This window comes from Chlorocebus sabaeus, chromosome 27, assembly GCF_047675955.1.
Source record: "Chlorocebus sabaeus isolate Y175 chromosome 27, mChlSab1.0.hap1, whole genome shotgun sequence".
Taxonomy (NCBI): domain Eukaryota; kingdom Metazoa; phylum Chordata; class Mammalia; order Primates; family Cercopithecidae; genus Chlorocebus; species Chlorocebus sabaeus.
The window spans coordinates 1,991,087-2,009,150 of record NC_132930.1 but is presented as its reverse complement, the minus strand read 5'-3'; the positions used below and the strand labels follow the sequence as shown (position 1 = coordinate 2,009,150).

At 37.1% G+C, this 18,064-nt stretch overlaps 1 protein-coding gene across 2 annotated transcripts in view; it reads left to right on the top strand.

Moving 5' to 3' along the window:
• Nucleotides 1–18,064, top strand: part of SLAIN2 (SLAIN motif family member 2) — a 77,637-nt gene that overhangs the window by 48,469 nt on the left and 11,104 nt on the right. The window contains exon 7 of one of the 2 annotated variants that reach the window (XM_038008549.2): nucleotides 3,949–4,026. The exons of the other annotated variant lie outside the window; for it this stretch is intronic. Within the exon in view, the coding sequence (XP_037864477.1) occupies nucleotides 3,949–4,026 (78 nt within the window). The remainder of the gene's footprint in view (nucleotides 1–3,948; nucleotides 4,027–18,064) is intronic. 2 annotated transcript variants of the gene reach the window in all.

Genomic DNA, 18,064 nt, shown 5'->3' with positions numbered 1-18,064 from the left:
ATGCAGACAGTGAAAATATTCTTCCATTGAAATTGTATTTTATAACTGTCAGTAAAAAATAAATAATAAAATCACCATTATAATACAAAAAAGACAGTTGGTTAATAATTTGAAGTTACGTTGATCTTTTTTTAAGAAGGAAAAATGTTTTTATATATTGATCTGTCATAGTGGTGAATAGTATAGCTTTCGTTTTTGAAAACTTAATAAGTTCTTCAGAATTGATCTTTCAACATTGAATCTGTCTCTACTCTTGATGGAAGAACACTATCTTTAAATTTTAATTTTGAAAGTTTTTTTCATGAAGCAACTGCTACACAGAGAAAATCTTCAACATAAGGATAAGTTCAGCAGAGAATCTTAAAATTCCATTCTCCTGTAAATTCCAGAAATTGCCATACTTTCCATGCCTTTGGTTTTGAGGGATGAGGTCTAATGATTTTTCAATGTCTTGGCAGTTAAAATATTTTAAACACAAGCTCAAAATCCCATATAATGACAGAATTGAGGCAACTCCAAATCCTTTCATTTTCTTTAAAAATCACTGTACCATTGTTTATTTCTAATGTGCTTAAATATAATAATATATTGTACCACAGGGTTGGAGGCACACACTTCGCTGAAGTGAGCTTGAATAATTTCAGATTGCTACCAACTTTCTCTTGAAAGGAACATGTATAGCCAAATCCACCTGTATCAGGGGAGACTATAAGTAGAAGACTGTAATTGGGAGCTTTCCTAATTAACTCTTAAATGAAGTATGGTATTTATTAAAGTATAAGTCATAAAATGTGCTTATTTAAAGCTTACATATATGTTATTAAAACTCAACAGTTGTTTATAGCTTAGACCAACTTTTTTTTCAGGGAGGAGTGCTTTTATAACTGATGTTTGTTATTACTGGGACATGATGGTAATAGAAAGCAGACCAACTTGCTTTTATTTTTGTTTCTGAATTGCCTACAGGCAATACAGCCACTTATTGCCTGCTCTTGGGGAGGTGAGCAGCACTTTCACCACCCTTCCCTTGATGTACATGAATAGAGTGAAAAGGATTAAATATAGGGAAACCACAAAAACACCGATTGGAATCAAGAAATAGGGTGTGATGAAGGCCTGAATTTGGTTATTTAGGAGACAACAGGAATGTAAAGGAAGCGATAGATTTAAGAAATGACCAGAGATTAATAAATGGAATTTAAAATAAGAAAAATTTGAGGTAGAATGACTTGGACAATGGTGTTTTAACAGAAAAGAGATTTTTTTAAGGAGCTGGTTTGTGGAGGAAGACATTATAATGGTGGCATGAAACAGTAATTGTTTTGCACTAGCATCTTTGCTTCTCACAGTAGGGTATTGCTGAAGTGGAATTATGTAAATATAAAAATAACCAAGGAAAGTTTTAAACCATAAATATTTTCAAACAGCTACCACACTGAACTCTATTATTAGAAAAATTCGAAGTTTCACTTAAACTACTACACTTTGTCATTTAAAAATGATTTTGTCTTAGAAAACTGATCAAATTAAGATAATTCAGAATAACATTGGATTTTTATTATTTGAGTAATGTTATATGACTGTGGTATTTTAGGAAAATGATTCATTTCATTCTTTCTGTATCAAGTGAATTTAGAGTTTACTGCCTGGTTCTGTGTGTAATCTGATTCTTCAGATTCCCAGTTCAGTTTTTGCTTGTCTGTAGATAACCGTTGTTAATTACAATCATACATGAAACTTGAGGGATAAATAGGGGTAGGGTCCATTGGAGTCACCGTAGCTATTAATTCAAATAGGATCTTTCCAGACAAGTTCATTATAGACATTATTTAATATTGAATCCTTAATAAACTTTTTTAATGGTTAATAGTGTGGACTGTGGTGTGAACTGTAGTGTACGTTCAATTGGTTACATTTTGCCCTCATTTATGCCACCCAACAACTGGCCTACGTTCTGTTCTTCAAACATAGAAGGCATGGTCCTATCTCAGTATCTTTTTCCCTCTATCTGGAATGCTTTCCCCCACATATCTATGTAGCTTACTTCCTATCTTTTTTCAGATTGCTATGCAAATGTCATCTTAGGGAAATCTTTCCTGATCACTGTATTTGTAATTGCAACTTAAATCGCCTACTTCCTGTCCCTCTTTTCTACTTAATTTTCTCCTTAGCAGCTATCACTATCTGGCAGGCTGTATATTTTACTGCCTCATTGTCTATCTCCCTTTTCCTAGAATATTAGTTTCATGAGAGTAGGAACTGTATCCATCTAGTTGCCTACTGAATACATTATACCTAAAACAGTACCTGGAATAAAGCAGATACTAAACTATTTGAATGAATGAAAAACAGGAACAAGTGAGTGGATGAATAAAAATATAAATGGTTGAAAACATGTATGAATATATATGTAGATGAAAAATACTCTGATAGTAACCTGTATTTTTGTGCAATAGAAGTAAGATAACTCATTGGCTGGGCGCAGTGGCTCATGTAATTCTAGCACTTCGGGATGCCAAGGCAGGTGGATCACTTGAGGTCAAGAGTTCCAGACCAGCCTGGTCAATATGGTGAAACTCTGTCTCTACTAAAAATACAAACATTAATACAAAAATTATGGCAGAACCTTCATCGACCATGCTGAATGGAGTGCAGTGGTGCAATCACAGCTCACTGCAGCCTCAACCTCCTGGGCTCAAGCACTCCTCCCACCTCAGCCTCCCGAATAGTTGGGACCACAGGCACAGCACCATGCCTGGCTTATTTATGTGTGTGTGTGTCTGCGGGTGTGTGTGTGTAGACAGAGTCTCCCTGTGCTGCCCAGGCTGGGCTCAAGCGAATCTTCCTGCCTTGGCCTCCCGAAGGCCTCTAAGTGCTGGGATTATAGGCATGAACCACCTCACCTGGCCAAGAAATCTTACTTCTTTCTGATAATGTATCAAGTATCCTTTTATCAGCCCAATAACGTTTATGCAATCTGCCTAGATTTAGAGTGACGAGAGCTCTCTTTTTTTGCATATAAACACTAAAGGTATATGAAATCTGACTTTCAGTAGAGTAACTAAAATATTTTAGAACCACTTAAATACACTGGTAGGTGTGAGACTCATTAGTCTGTTAGAGCCATAGTAACTGTATATTGGGGAAATTGGAACCACTTTATCTTGGATGCCCCTGAGCTGCTGCTTACCTGCTAATTTTGAGTTTCAGTGCAGTTAATAGATTAGGAGTTTGGAAGAAAGCTTAGCTTTCCTCATGGAAAACTTTAAAAGGTAGATGGTCTGACTCCTCCAAATCCCCCAACCCACACCAACATTACATACAGTGCTCCCCACCTGCATACATATGTGCACAGCTTAGATATGGTGGTTAGATATCCAAAGTCTGAGGTAAAAAATTAGTTGTATTAGTTGTACTCTATAAGATGATATTGAACATATTAATGCTACTAGATTGTGACTCCCCAAGGACCTGCTGGGTTCTGAGTTTTCTTCTCCTTTTTGAGTATGCAGATTATGGTTTCACATTAGGGTAATTCATCTAACAATAACTGCTTTGCCAAAATCTGCTTTTTTTGCGTTAAACAGGTGCTGCACTTTATACTGTGTGCTTGTGTTCATCACTTTTATCTTTGTATTCCTTGTATCCCTAGCATGTTTGTGGTGGTTTGTTTTCTCTTTGATATTTTGACCAATTGACATATTGGAGATTTTCTCATCTGTAAGAAACTCTTTTAAAGTTTATGTTCTTTCCCCTTTTCTTTCCAACTTAATGCACTAAGCATCACTTTAAAATTCTTTTGCTTCTAGGATTCTAACATATTTGCACCTTATGGCTTCTGTTCTTTGATAAATTTTTAAGTTTGTATTAAAACATTCAAGTTTATAGACGCTATAGCCTTTATCTTGTACTTCCAGGCAAATATTACAGTTCCTTATTTTTCAACAGCTTCGCAAAGGCTGAAAAATTTGCCTCGCACTTCCCTCAAAGCCAAACAGTTGCTTCAAACTTCATCTACAAAAAGAGGTAACTACAGCCTCTTACTCAGTTTAAAATTTCAGCAAATGACCTAGTTAAATCTTAAGCCATTTGGCATACTGAGTCAGTGGTGTCTGTAAGGCACATTTTAATCTTATTTTAAAAAATAATAAAATAATGAGGATTTATTCTGTTATTTGGATAAATCCAGAAGAAACATTTTCTACAGAGGTATGTATCGGGTTGCTTCTCTCAAAGGAGTAAATGATATATAGAGAATATATTTTTCTTACCAACTTAAAACGAAAGGGCATCGTTTCAATTTTATGCCAACTGAACTTCATAAGTGCTTTAAAATGAACCAAATGTCAGACATTCTGTATGTTGATGTTTTTTCCTTGGACTTCGATTTTTAGTTTTACTTATCTGTATAAAATTGGAACACTTCCACATTAGAAGGTAGTTGAAGTTAAATCAGAAGTTGTGGTTAACTGATAGGTCTGGAATGTTTATGGAGTTGTAGCTTTCATAAAAATAGTTGAAGAAATATATGAAGGTTGTACATCAAAGCTGTCCAGTATTGGTTCCAAGACACTGAATGGGCAGCTAGAGAGAAGTAGAGTTAAGAGAAAACAGTGGGATTGGATAGACCTACAGTGATAAAAACAAACAGGCCTCAGAGGAAATGGTATGAAACAAGGAGGAAAAATGTTTTCCGTATCCAGAACGTGTAGGTTTTCTGATAGCTTTAGACCTCAGTAAATAACCAAAATATGTAACAGAGGTAAAGCGCTAAAGAAAATTATGCAGGAAGAAGAAATTAGATTTTTTTTAGGGGAAAAAAAAGATTTGGTTATGTTTACAAAAGTGCTATAAGTTTTGGCAAATTTACTGCAAATGGTTTTGCAGTGATTCCTTGGATTGAGTATAATTTAAGGAAATTGTTTTAGATAATAGAATTTGAAGGAAAGTCAAATAGGCAAATAAAAAAGCAGAATGTATGAATGTTTGTGTTTTGATTATCGGAAGTTGACCATGGGCCTCCAATATGAATGTTTGATGGGAAAGGAAGTGACAAATAGGGGTCATTATAGAAAGGGATTTTTATGTAGTTATTTGGGAACCGTAGTCTTCTTTTTTTTTTGAGACTTCTCAATATTTTTTAGTACTTCCATGGCTAGGTGTGGGAGGCATATAAAAACATGAACTTGAAAACACTGTGGTATCTAAACTAGGGCAGGAGATCACTATACCGTAATAAAAGAGTAGAAGATTTTAAGTTGATATAAATTTTGTTGTTTGCCTCTGTAAGCTGTTTCATAATGTTTTTTAGAATTAAGTAGGTTTACATAACTTAAAATTTTTACCTAAAGATTTCATGTTGCTCCATTGATCAGGTTAAGAAAACCATAACTTCTAGCTGAAATTTTAAAATTTGCCTATAGGGGTTACATTATATTTATCACGCCAAGCCACCAAACTACCTACCCTCTGTGATAAGATGACAGGAAAGCCCAAACTTAGAACTGTTATGAACTGGAATTCTTGGCATCTCTAGCTGTCTTATTGACTTAGTAAAGGGAAAGAAGGGGGTGGGGGTCAGGGGGTATGCTATTCTGTTTTGTTTAATCTCTTACTTATTTAACTTGATCCAGACTTTTATATTTTCTGATTGGTATTTTGACGTGGGCATTACCATTACCTACCTCTTCTCTATAAATTTTTAACCAGTTGAGAAATGGACACAGGTATAAGGTAAGATTTAAAATATTAGCTTAATTATTGATGAAGCTGAAGTGGATGATATCTTTTGGATCTAAGGTCAAAGTGGATTTTCTGATTTCCCCTCATACCGAGACAGTAAAGGGAGGGGTCTACATTGACTGGCAGGAGTCTCTTCTCTTGTAGGGATGTGAGGCACCCAGGAAACAGAGGCCACCTGTTCACAGGTATATTTGGCATATTAAACGTGTCCAATAAAGAAACATGGACTGGCACACAAATCAATTCATCCATCCTGGGGATGAACCTGTACAATTTTCTAGAAAGCTAATATGTCGTAGGGCTGACAGGATCATGGGAGGAGGAAAAAGATTACTTAACAATTAGAAATATAGCCACTTTGATTTTAATTGCATTTAGTAGTAGCAGGTATTTGAAAATGGAAAGTAAGAATTGTGTTGCTTGACAGAGTCACTCCATAAGTATTTGTTGAATGAATATAGTCATGCTGCTAAAGTCAAAAAAGGATAGACACGTTCTTTGCATTTTCTTTTTGCAAGTTTTTTGTGTTTCTTCAGCCTCTCCCACCCTGAAGAAAACAGTCCAGTCTATGTTTTTAAGACTTCATGGAAGTGACTATTTAAACTGCTTTAAGAAATATTTTATTTTATTCATTCCCTGTTGTTGGGCACTTAGTAAAGTGGAGGTAAATAGGGCAGAGACCTCACCAAGTCAGGGGGAAGAAATGAAGACTAATTAGACAAAGTGAATGCAGAGATAACAGGATATTAATTCCTTCTTAGTTGCCTCTTTCCTTCTAAACACCCCATTAAAAAGTGGGCAAAGGAGATAAACAGACACTGTCAAAAGAAGACATACATGCGGCCAACAAACATGAAAGAAGGAAATACAGAAGGAAAGAGGCAACAACATTTATGTTTTGCCTGTTTCATAGTTATTTAGAAGGAAAGAGGCAACTAAGAAGGAATCGATGGTAATTGTTTAATACTCTTCACTATATTTTGAGATACATAATTCTGTAAAGAATGTCAGTGGTAGTTTAATGGGAATAGCATTGAATCCATAAATTACTTTAGGCAGTATGACCATTTTCGTGGTATTACGATACTGATTCTTCCTATCCATGAGCATGGAGTGTTTTTCCATTTGTTTCCTCCCCGATTGCCTTAAGCAGTGGTTTGTGGTTTTCCTTGAAGAGGTCCTTCATTTCCCTTGTTAGCTGTATTCCTAGGTATTTTATTCTTTTTGTAGCATTGTGAATGGGAAACCATTCATGATTTGGCTCTCTGCTTGCCTGTTGTTGGTGTATAGGAATGCTAGCGATTTTTGCACATTGATTTTGTGTCTTGGGACTTGGCCGAAGTTGCTTATCAGCTTAAGAAGCTTTTGAGCTGGAATGATGGAGTTTTCTGGATATAGAATAATGTCATCTGCAAACAGAGACACTTTGACTTCCTCTCTTCCTATTTGAATACCCTTTATTTCTTTCTCTTCCCTGATTGCCCTGACCAGACCTTCCAATACTATGTTGAATAGGAGTGGTGGGAGAGAGCATCATGGTCTTGTGCCACTTTTCAAAGGGAACGCTTCAGACTTTTGCCCATTGAGTATGATATTGGCTGTGGGTTTGTCACATGTGTCCCTTTTTATTTTAAGGTATGTTCCTTCAATACATAGTGTATTGAGAGTTTTTAACATGAGGGGATGTTGAATTGTATTGAAGACCTTTTATGCATCTATTGAGATAATCATGTGGTTTTTGTCTTTAGTTCTGTTTATGTGATGAATTACATTTATTGATTTGCATATGTTGAACCAACCTTGCTTCCTGAGGATAAAGCCAACTTGATCTTAGTGGATAAGCTTTTTGATGTGCTGCTGGGTTCAGTTTGCCACTATTTATATTGAGGATTTTTGCATCAGCGTTCATCAGGGATATTGGCCTGATGTTTTCTCTTTTTTTGTTGTGTCTCTGCTAGGTTTTGGTATCAGGTTGTCACTGGCCTCATAAAATGAGTTAGAGAGGAGTCTCTCCTTTTCAATTGTTTGGAATAGTTTCAGTAGAAATTGTACCAGCCGTTCTTTGTACCTCTGGTAGAATTCAGCTGTGAATCTGTCTGGTATTGGGCTTTCATTGATTGGTAGGCTATTTATTACCTCCTCAATTTCAGAACTAATTATTGATTTATTCAGGGATTCATTTTCTTCCTGGTTCAGTCTTGGGAGGGTGTAGGTGTCCAGAATTTTATCTGTTTCTTCTAGATTTTCTAGTTTATGTACATAGAGGTGTTTATAGTATTATCTGATGGTTGTTTGTATTTCTCTGGTCACTGGTGGTATTCTCCTGATAATTTCTGATTGTGTCTATTTGATTCCTTTTTTTTTTTTTTTTTTTTGAGACAGAGTCTTGCTCTGTCGCCCAGGCTCTAGTGCAGTGGCACAATCTTGGCTCACTGCAAGCTCCTCTGCTTCCAGGGTTCAAACAGTTCTCATGCTTCAGCCACCCAAATAGCTGGGATTACAGGTATATGCCACCACGCCTAGCTAATTTGTTTGTATTTTTAGTAGAGACGAGGTTTCACTATGTTGGCCACACTTGTCTTGAACTCCTGTCCTCAAGTGATCACCCACCTTGGCCTCACATAATGTTGGGATTACAGGCGTGAGCCACTGTGCCTGGTCCCTTTTCTTCTTTATTATTCTAGGTAGCAGTCCATTTTATTAACTAAAAAAAAAAAAAAAAAAAAACAAAAAAAAACTTCTGAATTCTTTTTTGTTACTGTTTGTGTTGTTTTGTTTTAAGGGTTTTTCTTGTCTCTGTCTCCTTCAGTTCTTCTGCTAGCTTTGGAGTTTGTTTCCTCTTGGTTCTCTAGTTCTTTTAGTTGTCATGTTAGGTTGTTAATACGAGATCTTTCTAGCTTTGTGATGTCAGCATTTAGTGATGTAAATTTCCCTCTTAACATTGCATTAGCTGCATCCTAGAGATTCTGATATGTTGTCTCTTTGTTCTCATTAGTTTCAAAGAAAGTCTTGATTTTTGCCTTAATATCATTGTTTACCCAAGAGTCATTCAGGAACAGGTTGTTCATTTTCCATGTAGTTGTGTGGTTTTGAGTGGATTTCTTAATCTTGAGTTCTAATTTGATTGTTCTGTGGTCTGAGAGACTGTTATGATTTCAGTTCTTTTGCATTTGCTGAGGACTATTACGTGATCACTTTTAGAGTAAATGTTGTGTGGTGATCAGAAGAATGTATATTCTGTTGTTTTTTGTGTGGAGAGTTTTGTAGACCTCTATCAGGTCCACTTAATCCAGAACTGAGTTCAGGTCCTGAATATCTTTGTTAATTTTCTATCTCGATCTTCTGTCTGATATTGTCAGAAGGGTGTTAAAATCTCTCACTATTACTGTGTGGGAGTCTAAGTCTCTTTGTTGGTCTCTTAAGAACTTGCTTTATGAATCTAGGTGCTCCTGTATTGGGTTACATATATATTTAGGATAGTTAGCTCTTCTTGTTGAATTAAAAACCCTTTACCATATGTAATGCCTTTCTTTATCTTTTTCAATCTTTGTTGGTTTAAAGTCCGTTTTGTCAGAAAGTAGGATTGTGACCTCTGCTTTTTTCTGTTTTCCATTTGCATGGCAAATTTTCCTTCATCCCTTTATTTTCAGCCTATATGTGTCTTTGCATGTGAGGTGGGTCTCTTGAAGACAGCATGGGTCTTGACTCTTTATCCAGCTTGCCAGTCTGTCTTTTAATTGAGGCATTTAGCCCATTTACATTTAAAGTTAATATTGTTATGTGTGAATTTGATCCTGTCATCATGATGTTAGCTGGTTATTTTGCAGACTTGTTTATGTGGTTGCTTCACAGGGTCACTGGTCTGTGTACTTCACTGTGTTTTTGTAGTGGCTGGTAATGGTTTTTCCTTTCCATATGTAGCGCTTCCTTCAAGAGCTCTTGCAAGGCAGAACTGGGGGTGATGAATTCCCTCAGCATTTGCTTGTCTGAAAAGGATCTTATTTCTCCTTCCCTTATGCAGCTTGGTTTGGCCAGATACGAAATTCTGGGTTAGAAATTATTTTCTTTAAGAATGTTTTCTGTTGCCTCCCAATCTCTTCTGGCTTGTAGGGTTTCTGCTGAGAGGGCCTCTGGTAGTCTGATGGGCTTCCCTTTGTAGGTGACCTGGCCTTTCTCTCTGGCTGCCCTTAATTTTTTTTTTCCTCCATTTTGACCTTGGAGAATTTGATGATTAGGTGTCTTGGGGTTGATCTTCTCATGGAGTATCTTACTAGGGTTCTCTGGATTTCCTGAATTTGAATATTGGCCTTGTCTTGCTAGGTTGGGAAGTTTTCCTGGATGATATCCTGAAGTATGTATTCCAACTTGGTTCTGTTTTCCCCATCTCTTTCAGGTACCCCAATCATTCATCGGTTTGGTCTTTTTACATAATCCCATATTTCTCTGACTTTTTGTTCATTCCTTTTTATTCTTTTTTCTCTATTCTTTTCTGCCCATCTTATTTCGGGAAATAGTCTTCAAACTCTGAGATTCTTTCCTCCTTTTGGTCTGTTCTGCTGTTGATACTTGTTATTGCATTGTGAAGTTCTCATGTTTTTGTTTTTCAGCTCCATTAGGTCAGTTATGTTCCTCTCTAAACTAGCTATTCTGGTTGTCAGCTCCGGTATTGTTTTATCATGATTCTTAGCTTCTTTGCATTGGATTAGAACAGGTTCCTTTAGCTCAGCAAAGATCAGAACCCTACTTCTGTCAATTCAGCTGTCTCAGCCTCAGCCCAGTTCTGTGCCCTTGCCAGAGAGATGTTGTGGTCATTTAGAGGAGAAGACACATTCTGGCTTTTTGAGTTTTCAGTGTTTTTACGTTGATTCTTTCTCATCTTTGTGGACTTATCTACCTTTGACCTTTGAGGTTGCTGACCTTTGAATGGGGTTTTTGTGGGGTCCTTTTTGTTGATGTTGTTGCTTTCTGTTTTTAACAGTCAGGCCCTTCTTCCGTAGGGCTGCTGTGGTTTTCTGGGGGTCCATTCCAGACCCTAGTCACCTCAGTTCCTCCTGCATCTGGAGGTATCACCAGTGAAGGCTGCAGAACAGCAAAGATGGCAGCCTGCCCCTTCCTCTGGGAGCTGTGTCCCAGGGGGACACTGACTTACTGCTGGCCTGACCGCTCCTTTATGAGGTATCTGGAGACCCCTGTTGGGAGGTCTCACCTAGTTGGGAGGAATGGGATCAGGGTCCCACTTACAGAAGATGTCTGACTGCCCTTTGGCAGAGCAGGTGTGGTGCTCTCGGGGGAGCCCCCTTTGTCCAGACTGTCCAGACTCTCCAGAGCCAGCAGGCTGGAAAAGCTGTTGGCTGAACCACAGAGACAGCGGTTGTCCATCTCCACAGGCTCCATCATCAGAGTTTTGTTCATATAACCCTGGCTGGAGTTGCTGAAATTCTCACAGGGAGGCCTTGCCCAGTGAAGAGGGATGGATCAGGGTCCCACTTAAAGAAGCAGTCTGGCCACGATCTGGCACAGCAGCTGTGCTGCATTGTGGGAAACTCCTGGTCTGGACCACCTGGACTTTCCAGAGCCACCAGGCTAGCACGGCTGACTCCAACCACAGCGATGGTGGCCACCCTTCCTCCCAGAAATTCGGTCTGTGTCAGGCAGTCTCCAGCCTGCTACCGCTGGCTAGCTGGAATTCCAAGCCAGTGGGTCTTGTGAGGTGCTGTGGGAATGGAGCCCACAGAACACTGCTGCCTGGTTCCTTGGATTCAGCCCTTGGATTCATATCCCTTCCTAGGGTAATGCATGGAGGGATCTCCTACCTTACATGAATTCCTGAAACTGGAGTATGCAAAACTACTGGGTCTCCGTGAGTGCCTGAGTGACCATACTGCGGAGACTCCACACAGCTTTGTGCTTTGGATCCTAGGCCTTGGTGGCGTGGGCTTGTGAGGGAATCTCTTGATCTGTGGGTTGCAAGGATCCGTGGGAGAAGCGTGGTTTCCCAAGTCAAGGCACGGTTGCACAATCACTCACCACCTTTCTTGGCTGGTGGTGGGGGCTCTCCTGGCTCCATGCTGCATCCAAGTAGGCCATTGCCTCACCCTGCTGCTCTTCCTCGCTCTCCATTGGTCAAGCTGTTCGCCTAGTCAGTCCCAGTGCAAGAACCTGGATACCTCAGTTGAAGGTGCAGAATACACTCACTCTTTTCTTTCCTCTTTTCATTCCTCTCTGTGAGAGCTGCAGACCACTGCTACTTCCAATTGACCTTGGCCCACCCTCCGACTTTTGCATTTCTAATTATTAGATTTTAAAATGCCTTTTGATATTAGACTACCTAAAGATGGAGAATGAAAGAATTTTGTGATTACCTAGAAATCAAAATTAAATTTATCTTTTCTATCAGCTGACAAGTATTTATTGAATCTGTATCATAAACAAGATACACTAATTGTATCTTTTCTTCTTTTCTTCTCTGTTCTAGCCCCTTTGCTTTCTCCTCTTACAATTGTGTTCAAAACTAGCTTCTGACATACACAGACTTCTTAGAAACAATTAAAATGATAGGTGTTGTTTCCCCTCCTATGATTTTGATATGTAAAATTTGAAGAATGAGAGAAGAAAGAGTGTGGAGGCTGTTGTTGAGGTTCCCTTCAAACACACATTCTTGTTAGACCATTTCATGCTATTTTTGGAATGATAACTGAACATTATAGGTTTTATTTTACATTTAGACTTAATAATGTTTTTATGGTTTTCTAAGGCCTTTGTCTTTCTCTGTAGTTAAATCTTGATTACAGCTGTCAATTTCCTTTGCTGAGAAAGTCCTAGGTCAAAATTTTCTCCTCTCTGAAATTTGTACCTTAATTTTTCCAGTTAAATGCTGACTGCCTTTTAGAATATGAAAGTTACAGCTCTTTAAAGTTCACCTGTATCCAATCAACCTCATTATATTTTTATTGTTCCCTGACCCACTTGTTTATAGATAAGTCAAAATGCTGCTACCATGAAACATTTTTTCCAGTAGTATCACTACAGCTTAGTATACCTCTTCAGATCCTCTCTCCTTTCCCCTCCACTTATACATTAACTTTGTTAACATATTTCTCTCCATACCTTGATGTTCTAGGACTTGACTTATTCTTTCATAGACTGTATTGCGTTTATCTAATAATTTAGGGATTAATAAATTTACAATGATTTCTGATTTATAAATCTGTTTTTAAACTTTATTATTTTTAAATATGAAATCAGAAAACCAATACACAGTTTAATTAATTCTTATAAGGCAAACACCCTTGTAACTACCATCCATATCAGGAGACTAGAACTTGGCACCTCAGACATCCTCCACCTGTCTGCTTCCAAACACAACCCTTTCTTGACCCCTCCCCAGAAAGTATCTACTCTTCTGAACTTTTATAGCAGTCACTTCCTTTTTTGTATAGTTTTATCACCCAAGTTTTGAAACTAGTTTTGCCTTTTTGATACATCTTTTTAAGTTTCTCTTACTTTATAGTTTTCTTCCGTTTCTTTTCTCTGTCTCATTGTTTCTTTGAAGAAACCACCAGATCATTTGTTCTGCAGAGGTTCTTACAGGTTGGATTTTGCTGATTACTTTTTCATGGCTTTGTTTAGCAAGTTCTCTTGTATTTTCTATAAAGTGATAGTTGGATCTAGGCAGTTCATTAAATTATTTTGCTATTTTTGCAAAACTGTTTTTTTTTTGTTTTTTGTTTTTTGTTTTGCATAGGTAGTGGTGCTTCTTTATCCAAAGGTGCATAAAGTGGGGTTTCCTCTTTTCATGATGTTAGCAGTCATTGATGTGTAATGCCTAGATTCATAATTCATTAGGTATTACAGAATTGGGAATTGGGAATTTTAATTCCAGTGTGCCTTTTTTTATTTGTCACAGTACTGTATAAAGAGAATTTTTTCCTTATTTGGTCACCCAGTGGTAGTTTCTTTAGGAAATTCAGACCAAATATTTGTTTTTTCCCTTTATTTACTAGTTTACAAAATTTAAAAATGGCAACGTGGCACCTTTCAAAGGTGACCAGTTTTTAAAAATGGTTTTCATTATGAAATTACAGATTTAAACATATTTTTAAATATGTTTCAGTTCATTCTAGATGTTTTTCCAGCTTTACTGGAAGCCTTTACAAGTTGGCTTCCAAGTCTTTTTGGCACAACTCTAGTAGTCTTTGATACCATCTTGCTAGCTGGTATGGCAAGATTGGCTGGTCTTGTACATTTCTTGCCAAAGACCTGGAGTCAGGCATTTCTCCAAAAAGTCCTGCTTGCTTTTGGTATTTCAAGACCAAAATCTGTGTGTTTAGCTATACTTACTGCTACTGGGTTGGTCATTGTTTCCTGGTCTTTTTAGTTACTAGAGCTAGGAAGCATATGTGTAGGTTTGTGTTTGTATATTTTTTTAAGATTAAATGCAGAGCTTCTGGGCAATTATTTAACCTCCTCTAGCATTCTCCCATCCTGAGAATCTTATTTCGCAGCAACACATAAAAGTAGAATATCATAATAATTTGTTTTGTCCCATATTTCACATAAAGTGTTCTTAGGATAACATTAGCATGACATACAATACGATTACTGAAAACAGTTTTTACACCTTTTGGTTAAGCTTTTTTTTTTTTTTTAAGTTAAGCTGTATCCACATTGTCAGATACCTGTTACATACTGTTTTCTCCTTCACATACCTCACTTAATTTAGGCTCTCTATTTAAATACATATTTGATGCTTAACGCTAGTTTATATGTGATTGTCTCATCGGTCATTTTTCTTGTCTGAAACATATTCTTTGATTCCTTAAGGAGTTATGAGAACAGTATTCATTTTTTCAGTTTTTACATGTTGATGATAGCTTATCTCTTGTTTTCATACTTGAAAGTCATTGTCTAGATATGAAATCTTTGGCTCACATTTTCTTTAACTTAAATGTATTTACTCCACTTTCTGCAGGAATAAAGAATTGTTTCTGTTATAATCATTTGGTCTTTTTATCTGGATGTACAATGCATATTTTCTTTTTCTTTACAATAATTTACTAGAATATGTTTTAGTATTGATCATTCTGAGCTGCTTATCCCAGATTCAGGATGTGTTCTTTCATTATAGAGTAGCAAACTTTTTTTTGTTTTTCAGAAAAGTTTCATTGAATTGTAGTTTTTTATATTCTGTTCTCTTGGTTTGGTTTTCTTTTTTGTGGGGACCCCTGTTGTACACATGTTTGAGGTTCGTTTCTTGTTTCTATATTTGTTGCCTTCTCTTGAATTATTTTTTTCTTTCTTCACTTCTATAAAAGTTTGTTTTCATTGTCTGTTTCTCTTACAACATTATCTATTGTGTATATTGACTCTTATGTTTCTCCTTAGACTTCATCTTAAAATGATTCATTTTATGGCTGATTCCTTCCTGAGTTCCATCAGCTCATTTCTGAGTGTTTCTCTCTCTGATTCATGCTATTCGTTCGTATCTTGTAGCAATATTAAAATGTTTTTAAAATTTGAAATATTAGATAATTTCATCTTCATCTTAAAATGATTCATTTTATGGCTGATTCCTTCCTGAGTTTCATCAGCTCATTTCTGAGTGTTTCTCTCTCTGATTTATGCTATTCGTTCGTATCTTGTAGCAATATTAAAATGTTTTTAAAATTTGAAATATTAGATAATTTCATCTTTGTGTGTGTGATTTCTTACCATGATTTCTGGTAAGGTTTCACTTCTTGTAGAAGTGTTACTTTACTCCTTATTTATTCTTTTTTTCTTGTAATAACTTTATGTGTGATTTGACTTCAGTCCTTTTCTATTGCTCATTTTTCCATGAAATTGATTTTTCTAAACACTTAGCTTGATTTAAGACTTACTAATTTTATGGTTCTATAGCTCTCTCTTGTATTTGGAAGTGTTCAAAAACATGGCTGCTTCTTTTCTGAGATTTCTTTCCTTTATTCCCTCCCTCCACTTTCAAAATTTATCCTTTCTTAAAGTGTACTATTTGGTATTTTTTAGTATATTCACAGAGAGAGAAACCATTACCACTATCTTATTTTAGAAAATATCACCCCCATAAGAAACACCATACTTATTAATAGAACTCCTCATTCCTCACTTCTAGCCCCTGGCACCCACTCATCTACCTTCTCTGTCTCTAGATTTGCCTGTGTTGGACATTTAATATAAATGGAATTAAACCATATATGATCTTTTGTGACTGGCTTCTTTTACTTAGCATAATGTTTTCTAAGTGCATCATTTTGTAGCATGTATCAGTATAGTCATTTGCTGCATAACAGCGTTTCAGGGCCAGGCACAGTGTCTCATGCCTGTAATGCCAGCACTTTGGGAGGCTGACGTGGGAGGATCATTTGAGCCCAGGAGTTGGAGACCAGCCTGGGCAACATAGTGAGACTGCATCAGAAAAAATAAAATAGCCAGGTATGGTGGCACGCACCTGTGGTCCCAGCCACTTAGGAGGCTGAGGGTTGGAGGATTGCTTGAGCTGGAGAGGTTGAGGCCGCAGTGAGGTGTGATTGCACCACTTCTAGCCTGGGCAACAGAGCAAGACCCTTTCTCAAAAAATCTAAAACCAAAAAACCGACATTTCAGTCAACAATGGATCGCATGTACGATGGTGGCAATTTCTGCACCTAGTAACGTCGTAGACCTTCCAGTGGGACAAGATGTGGAGGTGGAAGATAGTGATATTGATGATCCTAACCCTGTATAGGCTTAGGCTCATGTGTGTGTTTCTCTCAGTTTTTAGCCCAAAAAAAAAAAAAAAAAAAAAAAAAAATCGAAGTAAACTAAATAAAGATTTAAAATTAAAAAACACTTGTAGAATAAGGATATAAAGAAAGAAAATATTTTTGGACAGCTGTACAACATGTTTGTGTTACAAGCTGTGTGTTATTACAAAAGAGCCAAGAAGTTTTTAAGTTAAAAGTTTATAAAGTAAAGTAGTTACAGTAAGCTAAGATTAACTTATTGTTGAAGAAAAATAATTTAGTGTAGCCTAAGTGTGCAGTGTTTATAAAGTTTGCAGTAGGGTACACTCTACTCACTTACCACGCACTCAACTTCAGTTCTATAATCTCCATTCATGGCAAGTGCCCTATACAGATCTACCGTATTTTGTCTTTTATAACATTTTTACCGTACTTTTTCTGTGTTTAGATATTTTTGGATATGCAAATGCCCTTCTGTTACAGTTGCCTACAGTGTTCAGTACAGTAACATGCTGTATTGGTTTCTAGCCTAGGAGCCATATACTATTTTTAAAAATTTTTTGTGGGTACATAGTAGGTGTGTATATTTATGGAGCACATGAGATATTTTGATACAGGCAAGCAATGTGAAGTAATAACATCACAGAGAATCAGGTCCCCATCCCCTCAAGCATTCATCCTTTGTGTTACAGACAATCCAATTACACTCTAAGGTATTTTAGAATATATAATTAAGTTATTGTTGACTACAGTCACCTGGTTGTACTATCAAATAGTACGTCTTTCTCTATTATTTTTTGTACCCATTAACCATCTCCACCTCCCCCGGCCCTGCCATCGGCTGTTCCTTATAGCCTAGGTGTATAGTAGCCTAAATAACTTAGGTTTGCGAAAGTACACTCTGATGTTCCTACACAGACAAACTTGCCTAACGAGTCATTTCTCAGAACATATCCCCATCGTTAAGTGACACATAACTGTACTTTGTTCCTTTTTATTGCCAAATATTCCGTTGTGTGGATGCACCACATTTCGTTTATCCATTCATCACTTGGTGGATACTTGAGTTGTTTCCACTCTTTGTGGAAACAAATTCCTATTGTGAATAATCCTGTGGTCAGGCCTGGTGGCTCACGCCTGTAATCCCAGCACTTTGGGAGGCTGAGGTGGGCAGATCACCTGAGGTCAGGAGTTTGAGACTAGCCTGGCCAACATGGTAAATTGAAACTTCGTCTCTACTAAAAGTACAAAAATTAGCTGGGTGTGGTGGTGGGTGCCTGTGATCTCAGCTACCTGAAAAGCTGAGGTAGGAGAATTGCTTGAACCCAGGAGGTAGAGGTTGCAGTGAGCTGAGATCATGCCATTGCACTCCAACCTGGACGACGGAGCAAGACTCTATCTCAAAATAATAATAATAATAATGCTCTGAACATTCATGCACAGTTGTTTACATGGACAGACATGTTTTCAGTTCTCTTGATTATATACTTAGTAATTACTGGATCATATGGTAGCTTTATGTTTAACATATTAAGGATCTGCTAAACTGTTTTCCAGAATGGCTACAACATTTTAGAATGTCA